This window comes from Stegodyphus dumicola, chromosome 3 (assembly GCF_044657685.1).
Source record: "Stegodyphus dumicola isolate Sdum_Otavi_A_Nest chromosome 3, ASM4465768v1".
In the NCBI taxonomy this organism is placed as follows: domain Eukaryota; kingdom Metazoa; phylum Arthropoda; class Arachnida; order Araneae; family Eresidae; genus Stegodyphus; species Stegodyphus dumicola.
The window spans coordinates 270,230,218-270,254,700 of NC_140770.1; the positions used below are offsets into that span (position 1 = coordinate 270,230,218).

The 24,483-nt window shown below is 32.1% G+C and overlaps 1 protein-coding gene across 2 annotated transcripts in view; it reads right to left on the bottom strand.

Annotated features, from left to right (window-relative positions):
* LOC118188863 (neprilysin-2-like) overlaps positions 1-24,483 on the bottom strand; it is a 119,844-nt gene that overhangs the window by 29,473 nt on the left and 65,888 nt on the right. For both annotated transcript variants that reach the window (XM_085812404.1, XM_085812403.1), the window contains exons 11-17: positions 19,766-19,864; positions 15,391-15,468; positions 15,184-15,293; positions 11,335-11,399; positions 7,110-7,161; positions 6,916-6,977; positions 3,197-3,318 (exon numbers count right to left, since the gene is read on the bottom strand). In XM_085812404.1, coding sequence (XP_085668530.1) covers positions 3,197-3,318; positions 6,916-6,977; positions 7,110-7,161; positions 11,335-11,399; positions 15,184-15,293; positions 15,391-15,468; positions 19,766-19,864 — 588 coding nt within the window. The remainder of the gene's footprint in view (positions 1-3,196; positions 3,319-6,915; positions 6,978-7,109; positions 7,162-11,334; positions 11,400-15,183; positions 15,294-15,390; positions 15,469-19,765; positions 19,865-24,483) is intronic.

Below are 24,483 nucleotides of genomic sequence, written 5' to 3' on the forward strand. Positions count from 1 at the left end.
CAGTGATGAAAGGAAGAAGGGATTCTTTGATCTTGAAGAGAAAAAAAATTAATTAAAAGGCACTTTAAAAAAATACAGCGTACTAGTGATTCGAAGATAGTACTAGCGTACTAGTAATTCGTCATAGTGTTTGTGCTTACAACCGTCAGGTTTCTAGTGTTACAATCACCCATTAAGAAAAGAATTCAATAATTATCTAGTACTTCCAGTTGAAGTAACGTAATTAGAATTTACTTGCTAACGTGAATTAAATTTCTTTCCAATGAAAAACAAGTTGATGTGACTCGTATGTGCACTGGATTTTAAATTGTATGTCAGATGCTTTAAAATTATATTTCTATAAATTGAATTCGGCGACATTGTAAAGCGGATTTAAAAGGTTTATATAATAATTCAGATCATGACCTTAAAGCAATTTAGTATGTAAGTTTGGAAGGGTCCGTTTAATTGTATGCTCTTGTGTTTGAATTTGTGCTTTATGTGTGCTAAAACTTGTATAGCAGAGGAGAAATTAATTTCTTAATTAGCGTAGCTAAAATATTTGCATAATCATCAAGTAGAAAACTTATGTGTAATTACCATTCTTTTGAATTTGTAATTCTGTTTTTACTTCTTTCTACGAAGTAAAAAGAAAGCATTGAAATCACGAAAAATTTCGGGTATCATAGTTCAACGAAAATATCAGTTTTGACCGCTTTCCAATGCAATTTAATGATTTTATTGCGTGACATCCGCAAGTAAGGGATGAATAAAGGACACTTTTCCCCCCAAAAAAATTAAAAACCTGATTTAAAAAGGAATTCTGAAGAGAATTTTTCGTGGCGTCTGTGCGTACGTATCTCGAATAACTCAAAAACAAGTAGCCTCAGAACGTTGAAATTTTGTATGTAGGACTGCTATAACGTGTAGATATGCACCTCGTATTTTGGTTGCAATCGTCCGCACCAAAAGTATATAAATATATGTATATATATATATATATATCCACTCTGTTACTCGGCTCAGTGAGCTCATTTTCTTTATTCTTATATGTTTGTAAATTGTGCATATTTTGCTTTAAAAATGATTGAATTATGTTGTTCTTATCTTCCGGTTAAGGTTTTATGTCTTTAGTAAATCTGTATGCAAAATTTGTGGAGTTATCAACAATTTAAAATTTGTTTAAGTGCAGCTAAGCCTAATGAATTTTGGCGATGGCGGACATGTTTCTTTATATTTCAAACTTGGCATAGTAGCGGATTTGTTACCAATCTAGAGAAACTAAGCTTCGCAACAACAAAAATAACGCCTTCTTTTATTATTACGAATTAAATCATGCTTAATCCATTCTGGAATTTATTCGAGGAAATAAGTGTTTCAGATTTACTTCGTAATTTTTAATATAGATATTTTAAGTTTTTACGTATTTTTGCCTTGTCAAGAAGCGAGAACTGAATTAATTGAATGAGAAATACTGAATCGTCTGTGAAAAATTGTTTCTTTTTTTGTTTTGTTTGCTTAATTTATTTTATACATCGTTTTAGATTTATTATAATATTTGAATTGAACATGTGGCAATGATTAGATAATTCTTCAAATGATATAAAATTATATGCATTCTGAGTTATAATATGTACGAAATGTAATGCTGTTAAATGAACCTAGTGCTAGAGTGTCGCTATGGTAAACAAATAGAGTGAATTTTAAAGAATGCATTTATTCAATTGTGGTTTATGAGGTATCGGCGATGTAGATTTAATTCAATCCAATAAGTTTAAATGAGATGCAAGAAAAAATGCGTATAATTTAATATTCCGTGCAAGGAAGTCATGTGGTATACACATCAGATTTTTTGAAAATGTTATAAACTAAAATTTGTGCGATTAGAAGTTTATGTAATGATTACTAGAATTTTGAAATAAATTACTTCTTTCTAAAAAAATGTAATTATTAAAAGATTATTATTTGCGTTATTAAACAAGAAACAATATGAATAATGAAATAAAAATTAATAAAATAATGATACAATTTTTAATTTATCTTCAATATTGTTAAAAGTGAATACTAAATTATTAATGATAATCATAAGTTAAGGAATTTATTATTTATAATAATATTGATAATAAGTAATACTCTCAAAAAAAATCTGGAATAGCAACGAAGGCCAACTATGCACCCAGCCTGTTTGGCTAAGTTTCAACCTGTTTCAGTTACCAATATTCAACAGGTTTAACCGATGGCCATTGGTGGGAGGGACACTTGGAGTTAAGATGAATGATTGTCATACCTAAATTATGTATTCGTTAATTCATTATAAAAAGCCTTCATTATTCAAGTATAATATGTATTATAATATATATTCAAGTATAATAATGCGAGGAGTTTGGATATAGAAGCAGAGGTATATTTTAATGGCTAAATAATTGTTCCCATTACCTTCTCATACAACACAGTAAGAGCTACGGTTAATATGACTTACTATACTTTTTATATATTTAATTACTATTATGAAATTTTTAACGTAGGACCAGTTACCTTACACAAGGCATAGAAGCCTTTTCAAATAACTGTTTGAGCCTCTCTTAACTATTAGTAAATTTTAATAATTTAAAGAGAGTATGTGTAAGTTTTATATCGAGACGTTAGTTTTTAAAGAACTGTATAGCCTTCTCTTCGAACACGCTTAAAAAACTGATATGAAAGTGAAATAAAAATGAGAAACATAACGTCATTTTAATATAAATATGCATTTATGATGCTGAAAGGAATATTTTAAATAAGAAAACTAAAATATTAAAAACTTTTAGAAGGAAGAATGAAAGAGAAAGAACAGCATTCTTCTACGCACTCTTTTGAGATGTAATGGTTCATTCATCAAGATAAAACCTGCACGATTCTTAGTCCGAGTTTAAGCAATGTAACAGTTTTCTTTTTATATTTTTATTTTCGAAATACCTAATAGTCTCTGTCTTAACTCCTAATTCAAGCCCATTTAAATGCGTAGAGTAATTGAGATTTTACTGTGTATCAATATAGAAAAATTGTCTGACCCAAATATAGATATTCAAACAAGTATATAGACAGATAGGAATAGAGAAAAGGAACTTCAAACAACAAAGAACTTTAAGCAACAAAAATATTTCTGTTGTAATACTTTTCTTATCTATTGCTGGAAACAAAAAAAGAGAGTAAAAAAGATAGCTTAAATTGATCTTACCTTCATTCCATTACGAATAGTATATTTAGCGTACTGGTCTAAGAAACACTTAGTTTTTATTTTGAACTGATAGTTCGTTTCATTGCTCCAAAAGTTATCCAACATTTCACCAGAAGACTCTCCTGCAATATTATTATTGCTTGTAAAAATTAATGAAGATATGATGTAAGGAACTTTATAAATAATGTCAAGTATGACATTCATGACTTAAACTGTGATTATAGAATGTGACTTAAATGTGACTATAGATTGAAGATTATAACTTATGATAGTTCCAACGCACCTCAACTTGACACACGTTTTCTCAATTAATCAGCAGAGGACGGGAGCAACAATTTTCATTAGAAGCGCATGCAGTGCAAAGGGATTTTTACGTCGATGGCGTATTGAGATTAGCCCATACTTTAATACTAAGGGCTCGAGAATTATAATCTCATTACATTGAATTGATTGAATTTCTATCATGTGAAGGTATGCTTCTGCACAGATGGTGTGCTAATCACCCGGATCTTTTGCAGTGTCCGGGTGGACAAAAGGGTTACTCCTTCAGTAATTTCGACGATGATCAGAGCATCAAGACTTAAAGATTATCATAAAATCCAAATCTAAATTGTTTTTTTATTTTCAAATCAACAATCAAGAAACCAACTACTTACACAGAGAGAACGATGTTACCTGACATTGCTTGCATCTACGATCCATTAGAACTGCTTGGTCCATGGATAACAAGAGAAAAATTCTTAATCCAAAGACTTTGTTTACTGAAGCTTGATTGGAACGATCAGGAACCCGGGAAGATAATTAAGGAATGACAAAATTTCATTGCTTCCATGAAATCTACCAATAATTTACAAGTGCACAGATATGTTTTACATCTTAGGTTTTCTAAGATACATATTTATAAATTTTTGGACGCATCAGAACACCATTTCTATTTACGCGGTAGATAAGACAATAACTTATCTTCACATTTGCTTTGTGGCAAGTCCAGAGTATCCCCTCTAAAACCGTTGACAGTGCTACGCCTGGAACTCTGCGCAGTTGTATTGCTAATACAACTTGTTACAAGTGGGGTGACCTTATTGAAACTAGACATCAATAAAATATGCTTGTGATGTGACTAATCCACACTGTTAATATGGATTTAGAATGCTCATTTACTAAAACGTTTCGCTGCTAACCGAGTGCTAAAGATTCAAGAATTAACGCAGACTTGCCAGTTGAATTATGCTCGTTTCACAGGAAAATCCAGCAGATCTTATTTCTTAAGGATTGAATTTTGACCAGCTGTATGGTGCTGATCTCTGGTGGAAGTCCTCCATTCTTGAGAAAGATTATCATACCTAACAAGAGCATTGAATGCTTAAAAAAAAACGGACAAGATTTCCAGTGAACTGAGAAAAAGAAATGACATTGCTTGTTCATACACTTAACCTTCCAAATCTATTGATTATGTTCTAAATCTCACAAACCATTACCCAAAACTATTACGTATTATTAATTATATCTCCAGGTTATTTTGGAACTCTAGGTGTACAAAACAGGAGGGAACATAGAAAGGAACGGGATGGGTAAGTTAAGAGTTAAATGAGGCTGAATCTTTCTTAGTAAGAGAGGTTCGAAAATGCAATTTTTAGTTAGATTACAATTCCCTCGCACAAGGTAAACCAAGTAATAATAAAAGTCATTTGCCTTCTGCGCATCCTTTTTTTGGATGCAAGTAATGTAACGAGAGTAAGAAGGTCGATTACAAAGGCCAATCTAAAATTTTCGCAAAAACATCAAATAATTCTGCCTCAGAGATTAATATAATTAATCAAATAATTTAAATTAATTATATTAATCGCTGAACATTATCAGCGGAAATATTTACACGTAGGTCCGCAAACATTATTGATTTTCATGAGGCAGAAAGTTTGGCCATTACAAGGCAGAAATGTAACTAGAAGGATTACCCATAAATGTAATCGCGTCTCAAAATAAACCAGTCAGTATCGAACTAATTATGGGTTCATTACCTCCAGAGCGCATAAATCCCAGCGCACCTTTAAATATGTCGGCACCGATTTCTGCGACCCAATATTCATTACGTACAAGGGACAGAGAAAAGGAACTCACCAGAGGATATATGTAGTGCTTTTCATTTGCTTTGTAAACAAAAGCAGTGCATTTCGAACTAACGAGTGACTTTACCACAGACACTTTTACTGCCATCTTAAAGAGATTTATTACTCGACGCGGAAAAGGTTCAGTCGTTTTCTCAGACAAAGAAAAAATCTTCGTTGATGCAAATGCCGAGAGAGTTAATAATTTGACTGCAAAGAGTTAACAATTTGATTATATGTTCTGATGAAAAGTTAGCAGATTATGTAGCTGAAGAAGGAGCCATCTGAAAATTTATTCCTCCTCAGGTACCTAGTTTTGGCGGGCTAAGGAAATCCGGAATTAATTCTGGGAAATATCACTTAAGGCCTGTAGGTAGTTGCAAGGCTAACCTTCGAGGCTTTATTTAAATATAATGACTCAAACAGAGTCGGTTTAGATGGAAACGAACTGTTAGTTTGTCCAACTGATATGGAACCGTTGGCAAATGGAAAGCAGAAAGAAAGAATATTAAAATCGGGATGCTAATACTAGCTAAGGAAGATGAGCTACCTGTAAATAGTTGGGTGTTAGGGCGCATTGCAAGTCTTTTTCCTGGAGTTCACGGTAAGGCTACAGTAATAGAAATTTGGGAAGCAAGTAGCATCATTAAGCGCAAAATAACAAAAAATACAATATTATCCCAGGAGGAAGCGTCTTGAATTAGTTAATAATCTTATCTCATGATTATAGTACTTATGGTATTATGTATAACATTTTGTACTGGAAATTGATTGCTATATTGTATATTATTACTACATATACTAATATATTACATTTCACTACTATATTATTTTGTATTACTGCTATATATACTAGTAGACTATTGCTATATTGTATAAAGCTGTAAATGTAAAATTTTCTATGTTGTTATGAGTATTATTGCACGAAATTATTGAAGCAACCTTTCAATGCCCGGGGGGAGGTATGCTGTATCTTTAAAACAGTTTAGCTCTTATATTACTTCAGTTTTTTCTCTTCTTGGTGCCTTAGGGGGGCGCGTATAATCATTACATCAACCCTGTAACGACCACTCAACTTTTTTGTTTTTGTTATTTCGTTTTGTTGTTCCATGTTTTTTTTATTCCATGGTTGTTGTCGGCTGAGTAAGTTATCTCTTAGAAAGATGGCTCATATATGATTAGAATAGTAAAATCAAATAGTAATAATGCAGTCCACTTTTCGTTATATTATAAAGCTATTTATAATTGTAATTACCACACGCATCGCATGAACGAGGTGCAAGTCTAAGTCGTTAGCACTTATATTACAAGTCACTATATGAAGATCCATGGTTCAAATCGTGGTCAGGAAAATCTTTCGATTTCTATTTTCTTTTCCGTTTACTCACTTGGTGGTCTAACAGCAATTTTAAACTATTTCGTGACTTGCTCGAGCTGTCTTTCGTTTAATCATACGCTATATTCGATAATTATAGTTTGAGTTCTTATGTTGGCTATTCTAATAATTCTTATGTTGGGGTTTCAAACTTGTACAATAATATAGTAGTAAAACATTTAGAAAGTTATACTGGAATGGATTTAACTATTACATAGTTTAAAATAAATTATACTTACCATTGAATCCATGAATAATTTCGTGTCCATAAATGAAACCCAGCGCTCCAAAATTCAGGTAACTGAAAATAATGTACGAAGAAAGGTTAATTTTTTAAAACATTTAAAAAGTTATATAAATGAAATAATCATAAAAAGTAAATGGATATCAGTTGAATGTAAATTCGAATAAGTGTAAGAGATAGATTACTAACTTGGGTTGATCTTTGTTGAACAAGGGATTTTGGAAGAATGCAGCAGTAATTTCTGTTGAAAGAATAATATTGATGAGAAATATACTCTAACAATGGAATTAAAAAGATATTATTTCAGGTTTAGTATTATGAAATACCAGTGATGTAAGAGTTAGAAGTCAGGTCAGTGTCTTTGATCGGGCACTGATGGAATTTCTGATCGGACACAGATGACAGAAAAGGCATCTTTTGTTAATAAGGAATATCGAATTACAAAATATTTATAGCTGTATATACATAGTTAGTTTATAAACAAGGAAAGTCGTGATGAAAGCCATCTTTTCTTCCTGATTATATTGTACGCAAAAACGGTGAATATGAAATTTCCGTCTTTTGGAAAATGAGATGATTTTCAAATTTCGGAAATGGCAAATTAAAAACATTGGATAAAATGCTCCATTAAAGTTTTTAAACTACTAACAGAAGTAGCGCCTCAGTAAGTTTTCCAATAAACATCCCTTAAAGACCGAAATCGTTAAAATATTCTAGTGGTACATCTTAGGCGAAATCTATCAGCTTTGCGGAAGTGATCTTAATAAAATTAAAGAGAGTGATACATCAGCTTTGAAATTTTACACAATATTTAGAATTTTATCATTAGTTTCCACATTCACTTTTTAAAAATATTATACTATTTCGGTGTTCGTGAGTTTGCAGAAAATGCTTATACGATAATACAGTTTGATATTCAAAAGTTGTTAACTGCGCTTCTTCGAAGTAACAGCCATTGAGCAGAGACACGTACTCATTCCATAATATTTTTCCAGGAAGGGCGGGGGCATTGGTAGAATTCGTTTTTTAGTATCTGACACAGAGTTACCTCGCATCGTTTTGGGTTGCTTGAATAATATGAAAGTGTTAACCAGTAAAACAATCTCGATAAAACTTAACAGCGGTCTCCGATGTTAGGAGTTCGAGGGAATAACTTTAACACCTTTCTGGAATGACATGCCAATGTTTTACCATATTTCGATTCTAGGATTCAAATTATGCCTAAATATTAAATTTTATAAAATCTGGTGCGAAATTTACGGAAAACATATATCTTGGTGCACTTTTTTCAGTTTGCACTAAGAATAATTTACTTGGCGATCTTCTTAATATATGGCAACCTATTTTCCTATTCCTTTTTACATTGTGCATGGCGGAAAAAAAGTCACATGGTTCCGACTTTCAAATAATTTTAACAAAGTGCCTAAACCACATTTGATGTTATTATCCCTTTAAACAAATATGCAAAATTGCGAAACGCCCCAATGTATAAATTCAAATATATCTTCGGAAATTTTGAATAAAAACCTCTATTTTTTTGCAGGTGTGCTTAGAAATACATCTACTTTAAGATGATTGTAAAAGTTTTATAGATTATAACACAAAACGTTTTCCGAAAAATTTATAAAATTAATTTAAAAATACAAATTTTGCAAATAAATCATAAAAAAATGGGTGAATTTTATTCGGAAGGAACTTAAGTTTCGAAATTTGAAAGGAAGAGTTAAATAAGTTTAATAAAAAAGAGAGATTAATACCAAATTCGATTAACATTTAGGAGCTAAACTTTTGAGAGCCATAATCATGGCTCTCAAATTAATTTGGCCAATTTTTTAAAATCTATTTCTGCAATTTTTGCAAAACTCGGCAGTTTGGCATAATTTCAGTCGTAGAATCAAAATATGGAAATAAACTGACTTGTTATTTAAGAAAACGTCCGAATTTTGTATCAAAATACCTCTATTAGAATAATGCTATACATAAATCTAATACATATCCCAAGTCGCGCTTTTGAGACATGAAAAGCGCAAGTTGAATTTTGTCAATCGACTCATTAGATAGAACGGGAGATATAAAACCGTAACCTTTTTTTTTTTTTTTTTTTTTCGCAGTGTACATAGGAATAAGAGCAATAGTTTCGAAAATGTTCTAATATTCTGGATAAGCAGTTAAGGAGAAAATTCTTTAAAAGTTAGCAGTAAAGAAACATTAGAAATGGCACCATTAAATATGATCGAGAGACCTTTATAGATGTGAAAATCCATTTCGCTAAATGAAACATTTTTGAAGACATGAGGCTGCATAGAAAAGAAAAATGTGACTATTGACAATAATGATGAGAAACAGAAGATTTATGAATCTTTTTTTTTTTCAAACATATATCTCATACTGTTTGGTGCGAAATTTCAGTCTTTCTTTTTTAATCAATGCATATTAAAAAAGATTAGCTGAGAATACCACAGGCATCCCAGGAGCTCCAATCTTGTATAGAATATAATAATAATTTTTAATCCTAGATTTGCGAATATTTTCAGTAACAGAAAAACGACACAAAAGTGAAATTTATGTAAAAATGGGCATTTTACACATAACTCCGTAAATAATGGAATGCATTCTGGGTTCTAACCATTAGTCGAAATGGAAGAATGTTTTTCAGGGGATGAGATAAAAGTATTTTAACTGCTGACTCAATAAAATGAGACGGAGAAGCCTCTGTTGATTAAAAACACTCTTAAATAGCTGAATTCTTGATTAAAGTTGACTTCGAAACGTAAATATTGAGTTAATATAAAATGAAAGAATAAAAGGAAGCCGACTTTCATTTCTGAGAATGACAGTGTAAGTTGCATGAAGAGGTAAAATAAAGAAGATTTATTGTACACGATAATTCTGAAATTAGACTTGATGTGTGTGACACGGACTTCAGATCAGTTATGATGAATGGAGACTTTATAAATTTAAAATAAAATTTATAAAGTTCACAATTCAGTAAGTCCATCGATCAGATATTTATAAAATCCGTCATACAATAAAAAATCACGATGTCATAATTAAGTCTTTATATATTATGCTCATACAAAAAAGTTCAATATGTCAACTTATAAATTCAATAATTAAATTGTAAAAGAACGAGTAAATATGCTACTTTTATATTCATATTTTTAAAAGTGATGGCAAATATCGCTCCCAGCGCAGAAATGAGATTCATAATTTTACAGATTTTAAAAGCAAGATATCTTTGCTTAGTAGCAAATCTTTTGAAAGCTGTAGAAAATTTAACGTGGTATTGTTTAGCTAAGTGATAATTTACTGTATGATCAACAGATCCAGCGTCCTTCCCCCAAGATACAATAATCTGTGAAGAACGAAAAGGAATGAATTGTATCAAGTTCATAACTAAATTCTGAAGCAGCATTAAGTGGATTCGTAACTGAGAGAGCCCTAACTAAATATAATTTATTACTATTAAAATTACCACTAAGGTAAGCTACAGCTCTATGACACTAATAGTGAAGTTTAATGCGCGTGACATGACGTTTCCTCGAACTTCTGAAAAAACAGGAACATCTTCAATATTTCTTTTACTTTGGTTACATACTATTAACTTTTACCACTCCTAATAACTTTAGTTAACTATTTGAGACGATCAGACTGAAAATATCTGTTGATTAAAAGAATATTCAGTTCATGAAAGTTTATTACAAACAGCAAAGTACAGTCGTTTAAAACTGAAAACTGTGATTTAAAAAGGAATTTTTCACCTCTGTTAGAGACATATTATATTCTTTATACTAGTAAAAAATAAATCAAAAGGACAAAGTTTGAATAGAGAACTTAAATTAAGCAATTGTGGGTGGCCTGTGTATGTTCCATCCTTAGTTCGAAAGGCCTACGGGAAAATACTTGAAAGCTTTGGTTGCCCCTCTAAATTCATCCCCAACCTTTGAGAAGACTCTCGTACCGACAGATCTGTTTTTCAAAAACTCTACAGTAACAAACATTCACTCCTTATTCGCAAATGTCACTCACATCCATCGGCATAGGAATTACTCAGTTTGCATTTATCACAATACTTACCAGGACGTTAAAAACCTGAAATATGTATAACAAATATATTTATATTTTGTACGAAAAATATTTATAACTCTGGAAAATAATAATCACTTTTCTTTTTATAAATATTTATTTTCAGATGACGTCAATGTAATTTTAATTACTGAATTCTTTCCTGGTTGAAAAGTACTCTAGCATCATTATTTGAAATTTAGAAAATTAATTAGAATTTAGAATTCTTGCCCGATAATTATATGATTTTCTCCCTCATTTTCCTTTAATATTTTTTTATTCGAAGATGGCCGTTTTTCGAATCATTAATTTCATCAATTCTAAATTAAGGAAAAGGAAAGGAGTTTACCAATTTTGTTGGTTGTAGGGTCAAAACTAGCCCTCGAGTCGATCATTTTAAAGAACGGTGACGATCTGCAAAAATGATTACATTGTAAATATGTGATAAAATTACTATTTATCCAGTAAACACAAATATGAGATAAAACTACTATTTTTTCAGTAGGCACATCTCTAAAGATAAAATTCACTTTAAATTTATTGAATGAAAATGAAAAGCCGTATTTGAATTGGAAAAATGCAAGAAAAACAATGTTTTGCAAGAATTAATTTTATTTGGTATTATTTGGAAAAGAAGTTTAACTTTTTTTAAATAAGCTAAACATTTTATGCACATGTAATGTAGATTTTCCTTTTATCTTACAATAATTCGAGTTTTACTTTGAATTCTGTGCTTTACTAAATATATATGTTTGGAAACAATAAATGCAAATTAGTAGTAAATGAATGATCGTGAAATGCATGGAAATATTCGTTTCTTAAATGTAATTAATGTAAAATTCCAGCTGATTTATTATATGCATCACTATGGATGGCGTTATTAAGAATAATCACCGTAGGTCACTAGTTTTTAAAAATGCTTAGCTCATTTGTTTTTAACTAAAATATATTATATACCTAAACGTATTCTTAGCTAGGAATTTTCAGCATGTTTGAAATTTGCATTAAGTGGATGGAATATCATTGCTTAGTGGAAGGTTTTGATAATTTACGTAATGAAGCATGCTATTTAATAGTTTTATAAAATATTGAGTATTATGACCAGGTGATAAATGTGATACCAATTCTCTCATCCCATTTTTCAGCGTCGTTGCTTCTCGGTATTATAAACGTTCTTTATATAAAAAGAAATTTAGATTAATGTTTATCCTGAGCTTTACCACTAACTTTAAATACATCATATAGAATAATCCTCGTTATATATACATGATACATTTGTAAAGTACCATGCTTTATTTAATATTAATTGCCCCAAAGCAAATCCAGAGCAATTCTTGTGCTTCTGTTCTTCAACACACATAATAAATATTTAAGAATTCGGTTTTGAATGCTCTTTATCCACATCTTGGGAGCTTTGCAGCTACATTATTATTTTCATATTTTTTTAAAAGAAAGCAAATGTTGAACAACAGAAAGTTTGATGACCTGTAAAGTATTTTCTACCTTCTTACCGCGTGTCATTGGAAAGAACGTTGATCTAAAAACCAGAAAGTCCGGAGTTCTCATACCAGCGAGAGAATTGGACATTTCTTATGTTCCCTGCTTCAACAAACCTAATGATCTTATAGAGTTCTCAGAAATTCTGCATGTGCTGTCATATGCCATCAGCTGCCAGGTATAATTCAAAAAGACACGACAGGCGGATAGTCGTAGAAACTAACTTAACAATATTGTTCGCTTCAATAATACTTTTCTCAAATGCTTCACATTCATTTTGATTTTACTTCAGTTTACAGTTAAAGGTTGTTTTTAGTTCTATATCTGACATGCTGCCATTTCTAATTTTTTTTTTTCATATCAGAAAACGTGTTATGGATTTGATATCATAATTGCAAAGTATGTTATTAAAAGTTTTCTTCCTTCAGGTTTCCTGCCTAAATTAAAAGTTTTCTGCCCAAATTTTTCACTAATTAGTTCCTTAAAAAATGTTTAATGTAATTCGATGTAATTAGATATGCTAATTTAAATATATTGTTTGTAGGAAGTACAATGTACAATGTCCAATGTACAATGAATGTTTGTATGATGTATGTTCGAAGTAATTATGTTATATTAATCTGCGATAATCCAACTTTTGTTAATCGGTTAATTTCTTTGTACTAATTGTATACTGTGTCTTTGTAATTGTATATTCAGTACGTAAGTCTAGAATTGATGTAAAGTTTCCATGTAAATGTCTTGTTAGGCTGGCATCCGATGCGGGTCAACCGAATGCCGAGCGGGTACAGTAGTGCGGCGGAGCAATACCTGTAAAAGTCACTGAGGAAGTTCTGGTGCTCCGTCCACTTTTCCCTGTCCCTGCCTTCAGGCCCGCGCCGTCAATAGGTGCAGGACTGTGCGGCGCACGGCGGCGTCGAGTCAAAAAGGCGCAGGGCAGTCATTAAAACAAGCAGTCCGTTTCTGTGCATTCAAACAGGAAAACTTGAACTTGTTTCTTTTTTTTTGTTAAATGTTTTTAGAGCTAGCGGGAGTTTGTGGTTATAGAAGAACGGTTACAAAATGGCACCCAAAGTGGAGTCGGCCGGGATAGGACTTACAAATCCGGTCCTACAATCTGACTATCACATGCATCCCTGGACGACTGAACTTCATAGTTGAGATTATTGTCAAGTCTGTGCTGTCTTCATTGTAATTCCTACTACTAGTCCTGCAGAATAATGCCAATCATAGTTGGAATAAGATGATCTTCGAAAGATCATTGAAGCTTTTGAGAGTCCAGAGAAAGCAGTAGATTATGCAACTTGGACTTGAAAAGAATACATTAGTAGGAGAGGAGTGTTATACCGATATTCTTCTGATTTGAAATAATTAGCACAACTAGTTATACATCGAAAAAGAAAAGCAGAAACCGTAGCGAACATCATGAGAGATCACTACTGATGGCATGTCACTACGGATTCACCCATAGCTGGTCACTACGGATTTGAAGGGGCATTTTATTGAATAACAAAAAGATACTACGGTTTTGGAAGTGGACTATGTCAAAAGCAGTCTCAAATGCTGTCACTATAAAGCCTCTAATCAAAAGCCATCTGGGCTGCTTCAAACTCCTGCCTATGCTCAACACTTTGAGACCCTGTCAATAGACCTTTTCGGTTCCCTTGCTGAAACGCCATCTTGGTTAAAAATGGATTTTTATTGTTCAAGATTGTACTGCAAAGTGGACAGAACTATTTGCTTATCTATTAGTAACAACATTACTGTTTTTATGCAGCAGAGCTTCCCAACCAGGTCGGTATTGATCCCCTGTAGGTGAATGAAATATTAAACGGTGCAAATGGTGATTAATGGGTTGATTTGGGATCGATAACAGAATATGCATAGGCGATTGATCAGCATAATGAAGAACCCATTGATTGCAGAATAATAATAATAGTGTAAATTTGATAATTAATTGCTTAGTGATGTAAAGCTGTATCATATAGTAAGGAACAAATCACATAAATTAAATATAAAAGGAAAAATGCACAATAACAATTTAGTAGGTATCAAAAGCAGTTTTTTAAATACATAAATTTTTATGCAAAATGCACAATATAAATATGTAAAACGCAGGAGCACAAGAAACACACACACAAAAAAAAAAAAAAAAAAAAAAAAAAAAAAAAAATACGAAGAACGCAAAACTTTCTCAGAAGATATATCGTTATATATAAACTGCTTGCAGAATTTAAAAGAAGATTTTGAGGTTCCCTTCCAAGACATTAAAAATTTGAATGTGCAAATATGGCTCATAAAACCACTGAAATATGGCAGATTTGATACTGATATTATAATACAAAAAGAGTTGATCGCATAAGTCTTATTCAAAACATAAGCTAAGTTTTGGATTTAAAAGTCATCCGAGAGAAATATTTCAAAATTAAAGTTGCTACTGAACGAACGTTATTGGCTTTTCTCTCCTTTAACCTAATGGAAGCAGACTTTAGTCGATGAAAGAAAAAGGTTGGGTATCACATTTCTAGAGTTAAAATAAATAACTCATCCTTGCTTTAAAAATTAATAAAATGGGAACATACGCTTTTAACTATACGTAATATTACATATTCTAAAAACTTCTAATTTTTATTTATTTTGCTTTTCTATTTAACAATACGTTATATCTGAAAGGGAAAAATATTAATAATCAAAATATTACTTAATTTTAAGATGTTCTGGCTTTGATTTCCGTTGAGAGAAAGGTTTGTTAAGTAACCATTTCTTCAATTTCAGAATGTTACAAATAAAATCTTCATCTTTAAACGTTAACTGCAAAAGAAATTAAACAATATATATTTAAAAATACGATTAAATTTAACTAGAAAAATCAGTTGAAAAGTCTACTGATGTATATCGAGGTACTTACATTAGTGTAAAAGTGCGATAAAAAAGAATCATTCAGAATTTCTTTCTCATAACCATAATGTAACTTCCTGGCATTAGCCTAAAAGATATAAATAAAATAATACTCGTATTTTCAAATATATGCTGTGATTATAGTACATACCTAATGTTTAAATATAGTTTATGACTATATATAGAGATACTGAAAAGCAAAATTCAGAATATTCAAGAAGAAAGATTTAAATTGTCAAGCAAAGTTAGAGAGCTAGCAACAGACTATGAGAAGAGATTTTATGATATACAAAAGGAAAAAAAATCGGAATGTTTAGTGCTGACTCATTGTGAATATAATCATTTAATGATTTTGATCGGATCCTGTGATCATTTAATTTTTAATCAACGACAGGATAGCGTATTTTCAAATAACGAAAAACATTACGCTTACACAAATAATAGAAACGTATGTAAGATTTTATTTTAATTCAAAAAATGTGTGATCACTTTCGGGTAACACTCGCCGATTAAATTCTGAAAGGAAAAATGTTTCTTATTGTATTATGTGTTTACAGGAAATTCTTTCTTTTCATATCATTTTTCAGTAAATCTAAGAATCGCCTTGAAAGGACTTCTGTGCATGTTGCATACATTTTAGTTTCCTCCTATTTATTAGATTAAAAACTTGTGAAAGAAATGACCTCGGGTGTTCAAATTTAGTTTAATCGCTTATATTAAGGGATTATATTTCCTGCTGCATAATTGTGTGTGTGTCGATGTAAATATTATCAACAGTTTTTTTTAATTTTTTGATTTGGGTTCTGTTTATAGGTTTTTAGATTTGGGTTCTGTTTTGACGAAATGACAGCTCTCTGCTCACTGTTAATATTGTTTTGAATTATAATAATTATTTATTTCACTATTGACCGCAATCCATCTCTATTAAGATTTATAATTTTCCTTTGTTTTTCTAACTTTTTTTGCAATAGTTCAATATCTATCTTACACCATATTTATGAATATTCTGATATACTTTTGTAAATATTATTTTCATGATCGCCATTATTTGCTGTTGTTGTTGATTATTATAATTTATCTTATATTTTTGGCGACAATATAACAATTCTGCCTGCGTAACCCAGCCATTTGCAAAAGCCATGCAGCGACAAACTCTTCCAAAGAAAATGAGAAACTGTATATTCTTTTGTCTAAATATATTACTAGTTATGAAGTATTAACATTATGCCACGTTTTAGCTATTTCAGAATTTATATAAATCAGGTATTTATTTATTTATTTATGTATTTTTTTCTCTTGCTGTGCTTGTAATTGCAATTTATATTATCAGCTCATAATTTCCAATATTCCAATATTTGCAATATGCCTCAATTATACGGAGTAAACAAAGATGGTATAATAAAGTTTCCAAGAAATTTTTTTAATTTATAAACACAAATTAAATCTTCCCAAACTAGCACAAATATTTATTATACCTTCCATACTAAAAATGACAGTACTGATTCTTCTCCTTTTATTCCTCCGTAATTCAGTAAACTATAGGTTCCCTGATCAGTATTTGTAAAAATATTTCTTTTAATTCTACTACACTACATTGTAATTTCGCCGAAAATTTTTTAAGAACGAATACGTGTTTGATTTTGGCTAAATTTGACAGTTCAAAAGACCGTCAGTCAGTTATCCAACATAATCTATAATTGGATAAAGGCGCAAATTTTATTGCATTCTTGCGTTAATTACGAGTTATAGGAAGTATCTTTCAATCACAACAGCATTTTATAATTATTTTTAAAACTTTTGAATATCATTAATTATAGTGATTATCAATTATCATTTAGTGTAATGTTTGTTTGGAATATCTGTATTATTGTATTATGTTTGATTTTCTCCTCTCGTTGCAGTAACTTATGAACTGAAGTTAAGGTGAGTATCTGTTCAAGCGAACTGATCGATCAAGAAAAGTCCTGCAATGGACGGTGTCAACAATTCAATTATATGACTTAAAAAATGTTAACTGTTATGATCTGCCATCTAAGTAAAATTATCAAACTTCTTTGCAAGCTTCAATATTTTCCGAAAGACTGAAAAATGGCTATCCAATTCCTCATTTCCTGAAAATCGGCCAGTCAGGTTGCATCATGGAGACCAAAACAGCCTCCGCAGCTCACTCAGCAAGCTTCAAAATTTAACATTCTTAAACGTCTTCAGAATTACTTTAGCCAGAACAATTCGCTCATTTCTCCCCAGTTTGTATTTAGAAAAAGCTTCCCACCAACTTGTATGAAAGGTTATATGAAAAAGCAATAAAAACAGATAGTATGATAAAAGAATAAAAGAGGCAGGATACAAACTCATTGTGATATGGAAATGTGATTTTGAAAACAATAAAATAATTTTAAAATAAACAAAAAAAGAATGGAAAAGGGATTTTATAGAAACTTTAAATCATAAAGATGCTTTTCCATGTGGCACATATAAACCTACCAAATTACAGTATGAAATGCAAAATAATGAAAAAGATAGAAATATTCATCTTGTTTCACCCTATCCAACTGTTAATATCTTTGATGATTATCCACTAGAACATACTTATAAAATTTATAATCCTGCGAATTATGATATACTTGCAAATTGGTATAGTTTTATCAAATGTAAAAGTATTAGCACTTAGAAAATTATGTCATCCTACGCTGGTTATCATAAATTTAAAAAAAATCACAAAAATCACGATTACTGAAAAAGTTACATATAGAATTTAATGAAACTTACTCACAATATACAACACATAGTAAGGTATCAAATAACATAAAAAGAAATTACCAGACAAATATGGTAGTGTAGAAATTAGCGCATGTATAAAATGAACAAATCGATGTGTCAGTTTTCTATAGGAAAAGTACCTTCAATATGGAATATGATCACCTCTAGAAGCAATACAGCACATACAGCGATGTGTGATGCTTTCAAATATGTGGTCAGTTCCATAGGAAGCGAGAGCCATTGCTCTTGCAAAGCAGTTGCAAGCGCGACAAGGGTCTGAGGTGGCGGATTGAGAGCAGCTAGACGTCTCCCTAAAGCATCCCAAACGTGCTCGATAGGATTCAAGTCCGGGGATCGAGCTGGCCACTCCATGCGAATAAATGTTTCCTGTTGAAGATATTCATCTACGATGCGAACCCTGTGTGGTCTTACGTTGTCGTCCTGTAACAGGAAAGCATCACATATTGCCCCGGCATATGGGCGCACATAAACATCAAGGATGTCATCTTTAACAATCTAAGCATTCACGGTTACCCTTGGAAAGATACGGAGGTCTGTGCGTCCACCCAAAGAGATGCCACCCCAAACACAGGCACTGCCCCTTCCGTATGCATCTGTTTCACGAATGTTTGACGGATGATAACGGGTTCTAGGTTCTCTCCATATCAAATAACGCCTAGTATCGCTTTCTAGACTACACCTGGACTCACCTTCGTAAAGAGAACCGCCTTCGTAAAGAGAACACCTTCGTAAAGAGAACCGCCCTCCATTGATCAGGCGTCCAGTGGACATGTTGTCGTGCCCACTGAAAACGGTACCTCCTATGGCTTGACGTGAGCGGCACACAAATGGCTGGTCGCCTCGCATGTAGACCACCTTCGTGAAACCTTCTACGCACAGTTGATGTTGACACGAACATTCCGGTGGCTGCAGCAAGGGAGGATCTAAGAAGAGTTGGAGTAGCGGTTTTATTCCTGCGTGCACATAATATGAAATATCGGTCATCGGCGCTCGTCGTAGCAGTTGGCCGTCCTTGGCTGAACCTCCTCAGATGTCGAATCTGTGGTTTGAAATTGCCTCCAAAGTCCATGAACCACAGAAGGAGTCACATTTAGCCATCTGGCCACTTCTGTTTGACGTTGTCCTGCCTCTAGTCTCCCAATGGCTCTCCATCGCAGTTCTGCAGGCAAATAATGCCTGGAGGTAATTGTTACGAATTGGCTATCTCAGATTTCTGATGTCACTGTGAAATATGTGGGCTTGCTCTCAAACATGGACTTTTATGCTCCTCGCAGATGACTGATTCCGAAAGCAGCGCCACTAATTTGCATATCGCAGTTTTACTCAGCTGATCTTACTTGGCAACATGTTCAAATTTTACAAGGTTTAACTTATTTTTGAGGGAGTTATCGCTATTTTTGTAATTTTCCCTTAATTTATGATAACTAGTGTATATTACCTTTTAAAAGAGACAAATTTTTATTTTCATTATGTAAATCACGTTTAAAAATTATTCAATGTAAACATCTTAAAACTACTACCGAAAAGAGAAAGTGTGAATAATGTTATAAATCCTGTGAATTTTATAATTTTATACAGATAACGGAAAGAAAAATTATCAAAACCTTTTTCATGGAGTATGCTTTAGATTCTTCATCCATCCAATCAATTTTTTCTAGAAAATTTAAATATTCATTTTCAACGTAAGTTGTTAACTCTATAGCCTGAAAGAAAAGGTACGAATTTTTACTCAAGCATATTACTAATTACAAAAGAGATTATAGTAAATTATTAAGCTAAACCTTTTACTCATTGTGCAGAAATCTTAGTTGAAAATGTAAGGCTTCTCTTCTTTAGCGGTATATATGTGTATAATTGAAAAGCATGTCCGAGGTAGTATCGGGAAGTCAGGAATTCGAAGCCCAGCGAGGATATCGTTGATTCTTAATGTATACCGACTTAAAAAAAATCAAAAGGTCTTCACAACTGGTGCTAGAACTAAAATATAGTGGACGATAATGCGTTACCTTCAGGATTTGACGACTGGGCCCTAGACTCCGCAGTCGCCCTTCAAGTGAGGCAAGATATAAGGTATATTACCCCCCCCCCCCACGGCGTGCCTTCTCGGTGTAATTGGAAGCACGCATGACGGTACGGGAGTTATAAATATAATTCAGAATTCGTGATGATGGGACTGTAAAATAGAAAAAAATCTGATGGGGACACCACATGACAAAGAAGCACGGCCTATTAAATTATACGCATTTTTGCTGCACTTTATTCAAACTTATTTTCTGGAATTATTCTAATTAATTAAACGATTCCTCAAGGAATGTTGGGAGGCAAGTTGGAAATGACATAAAAAATTGCAAATTTTGAAATTAAATATGCCAGTCAACTTTTGTCGTACCGGAGTCAATTTATATTTTTACTTTTTCATAACGAGAATAAAACATTTCCAAATATAATTACGGGAACCCAGAGATGGCATTTAAAGTTATCCGAAGCACAAATTCAGGACTCTGAAATTCAAAATTCCTTATCTCAATCTTCACTATTTTTTAAACTTGAGAAACATTACTTTCCTTTAGAAGATGTTACTCTTTACTGTGATATGGACACAGATATACCTCGACCGTTCATAGCTGAATCTTTTCGCTCTAAAATATTTCAGAAGATTCACTATCTTTCTCATGCTGGTATTTCAACTTCAACAAAATTAATTACTAAGCACTATTTTTGACCTAATATGAAGAAATTTATTAAAACTGCAGTTCAATCATGTCTACAGTGCCAACATTCTGAAATTCATAGGCATACGAAATCACCGTTGGGTACCTTTTCCTTGCCTGATGCAAGATTTGCACATATCCATATTGATTTCATAGGTCCTCTTCCACCGTCTGAAGGTAACCGTTATTGCATGACAATTATTGACAGGTTTACCAGATGTCCAGAAGTCATACCTACTGCTGACGTGTCAGCTCAGACGACTTCAAAGTGTTAGTGCATAACTGGATAGCAAGATTTGGCTGCCCGGTACAACAACAACTTATCAAGGCCGAAATTTTGAATCTCACTTATTTAAGGATTTAATGAAAATTCTGCTTATCATCCTCAGTCCAATGGACTGATTGAGAGATTTCATAGGCAACTTTAAAGTTCAATAATGGTTCACAAGAACCCAAAATGGACTGAAATTCTGCCTATTATTCTGTTAGGTATTAGATTTGCCAGTAAGAAAGATATAAATGCTACTTGCGCTACGGTACTACACTTAGATTACCGTCAGATATGCTGAATGCTACAAATATTGTATCGCCTACTGAATCTGATGTGTCACAACTTCGATCAGTCATGCATTTAGTTAGACCTATTCCTAACTCTAAGCATATTCAATCACCAATTTATGTACATCCAGCACTTCAAACCTGTTCTCATGTATTTCTGCGTATCGATTCTGTTAAACCACCTCTAACTCCACCTTAAACTGGTCCTCATACCGTGGTTAAACGAATGGATAAAAATTTTATTATTGAGGTAAATAACAAAAAGATTACAGTTAAACTCGATCGTTTAAAACCAGCATATATCTTGTCAGAATGTATAAATTCACTTGTAATTCCTCAGTTTCCACAAGAAGTCTGCGAAAACTCAAAAATTTTTCCAAAACAAGTAGTTACCCGAAGTGGACGTCGTGTTCATTTTCCTAAAAACTAATTACTGTAATATGATTAAAGTTTTCTTTTGTGGTTTGCTGCAAATGTTACAACGTATAGAGATTTGATTAATTTTTTTTGCATACGTATTGCGTTATATAAAATGCTTATTAACTTTTCATTATTTCTGTTTAACTAAGTTATGCATTGTATGGGTATATATTCCAGTCAGAATTGTAAATGCATTATTACTATTCATATATTTGTATTTCTTTTTGTACGTACAATTTTAAAGTATAACTGTTATTTGAATGTGCATATCTTAAATTGTAAATTTACTGGCAACTCCTTTTGTATCGTGACTGTGTCACTGGGGGGATACTCTGTGGCAATCTGACGTTCGATTGCGTACGCAGCCAATCCACGTCATGTGGTTTATGTAAAAACTGCTAGCGCGGCAGTGAACTCACTCACTTCTCTCTTAGCTGCAGCATAGGATGTTTGAATTTTAGTTTAGTGGTTTTTGTTATTCGTTCTGTTATTTCAGTTGTGTTTAAAGTTATGGTATGTGTGAATAAAAGTTATGTTTAAAGAAAAGGAGTCATGACAATTCAAAGATACACACCAAGACATAACCACCACGCCACCATAGTACATTAAATTTGTCACAACTACTGTCTGATAATAAAAATTTAAAATAACTTTTCCCTACTACGAAAATATATAAAGCAAATAATAACTTTAGCATTATATGAAAACAATTCTACACAACAATTATTAATAAAGAACTCTTCAATGCAACTACTAATCAACTGGCAAACAATTCAAAAACATCTATAATGAACAGAATTAAAACGTTTCATAAAAATTCAATATCTTTTTAAATGCAAAGTACAACAGATTTACTAACCTATATGCTAATCCCATAAAATACCATTAAAATTCAGATTCATAGCAAATGGCACTAATAACTACAAGAAAAATGTAGACGATTATTTTTCATTTCAGCTTAACAAAATTTGTAAAATTATATTCAACGCCTGTAACAGTACTCATAAATATTGATGGATCATCCAAAATGACACTCCTGTTATTAATACCATTCATTCTATCGACATGCAAAACATTAACTGCTATGTCTTTGATAACTTATGTACATCATTTCCTTTGGAAGAAATCTATACTAGTCAAACTAAATCTTCCTAAACTCTTTCCTGCTATGCTCACAATTATGAACATTAATAAATAGAAAACCTACCTCAAATGCACTATTTCCCATAACCACATTAAATTTCAAAATCAACTTTTTAAGCAAGTAAGAAGTATCCCAATGGGCGCATATTCGAGTACTTCCGTCCGTAATATCTTTTTATTCATCAAAGAATTTACCTTCTAAAAAATTTATAACAAAACGATTTAAATTACTACGCGCACACTTACAGAGATGACCCTATTACATTTAATAATTTTAATAAGATTGAAAACTCAGAGATTTATCCGAAATGCCTTACTCTTAATAAAGCTAATCACTCACAAAATATCATCGACTATCTTGATCTTCAAATAAACAACAAAAACATTCTACTGTTTGACAAAACGCAAGACTTCAATTTCAGTACTAACAAATTAATAAATTGGATTTCCAACATATCCAAGAAAGTTATTCGTAATACTATTTTAAATCAAACGCAATGTATTAAAATATTTGTACAGATACAATAGATTTACAATGCGAAATTCTGCTTCTTATTAAAATTCTCAAAAATAATCTAGTACCTAATCGTTTTATTAATCATTGTCTTAAAAGAGCAGGCGTTAAATACTCTCTTTGAATCATTTAACTGATAGGGATATGAAAATTTGTTCCTAAACCCAAAAAGGCGGTATAAATTGGATGACTATCAGTTAGAGGATTTGTAAATACTGTAATTAAGGAAATAGTTGTGTATAATGTTATAGGCTATTTCTCCCGCCTTCCTAGCGTGCTTCGTAGTGTAGCGGTTCTGCACGCTGGGCCGGTATTCCAGAGGTCCGCGGTTCTATTCCCGATGAAGGCGTTGCTAATTTTTCATCTTTCCTGCCTCCAAAATACCTAATGTCTCTACAATGTTAAAAAAAAATCGTTGTTTTCTGGCGTTTTCTTATTCCCTTTTCTTTTACTAAAAATATGAGCCTATTTTAATATTCTAAGACTGCTAAATAGCTCGTTAGCGGTGAAAATTGCTTCTTTTTTTCTTCCTCGTTCCGTAAAGAAAATTAGCCAGAAATTGATTAATTTCCTTTCACTAGTCCGTATAAAATCAAAATTTTAACAGACGCATTTAGACTCGCAAAAGAGTTCTAGAACCAATTCCCACCCACATTCCAAAAATAGCTTCTCAAAGGTTACCGACTTTAATAATTCAAACTATCCCCACTGTTGCTCTCTCTCGGATCGCATACCAATCTCCTTCTGAGTAAGAAAACCGACACGAACACTTCACCGTCGTTCCACTAGAACGAACGTAATTAATTCAGTTTCTGGCCTTTTATGTATAATATGTACATTTAAATTTGAACATTTTATTGCACCATATTTTATAAGTACCTTTTATTTTTTCATTTTCTATGTCATTAATTTTGCAAAGATTGGAATGTTTATTATAATTATAACGATTACTTTGAATCATACTTCATAAATATGA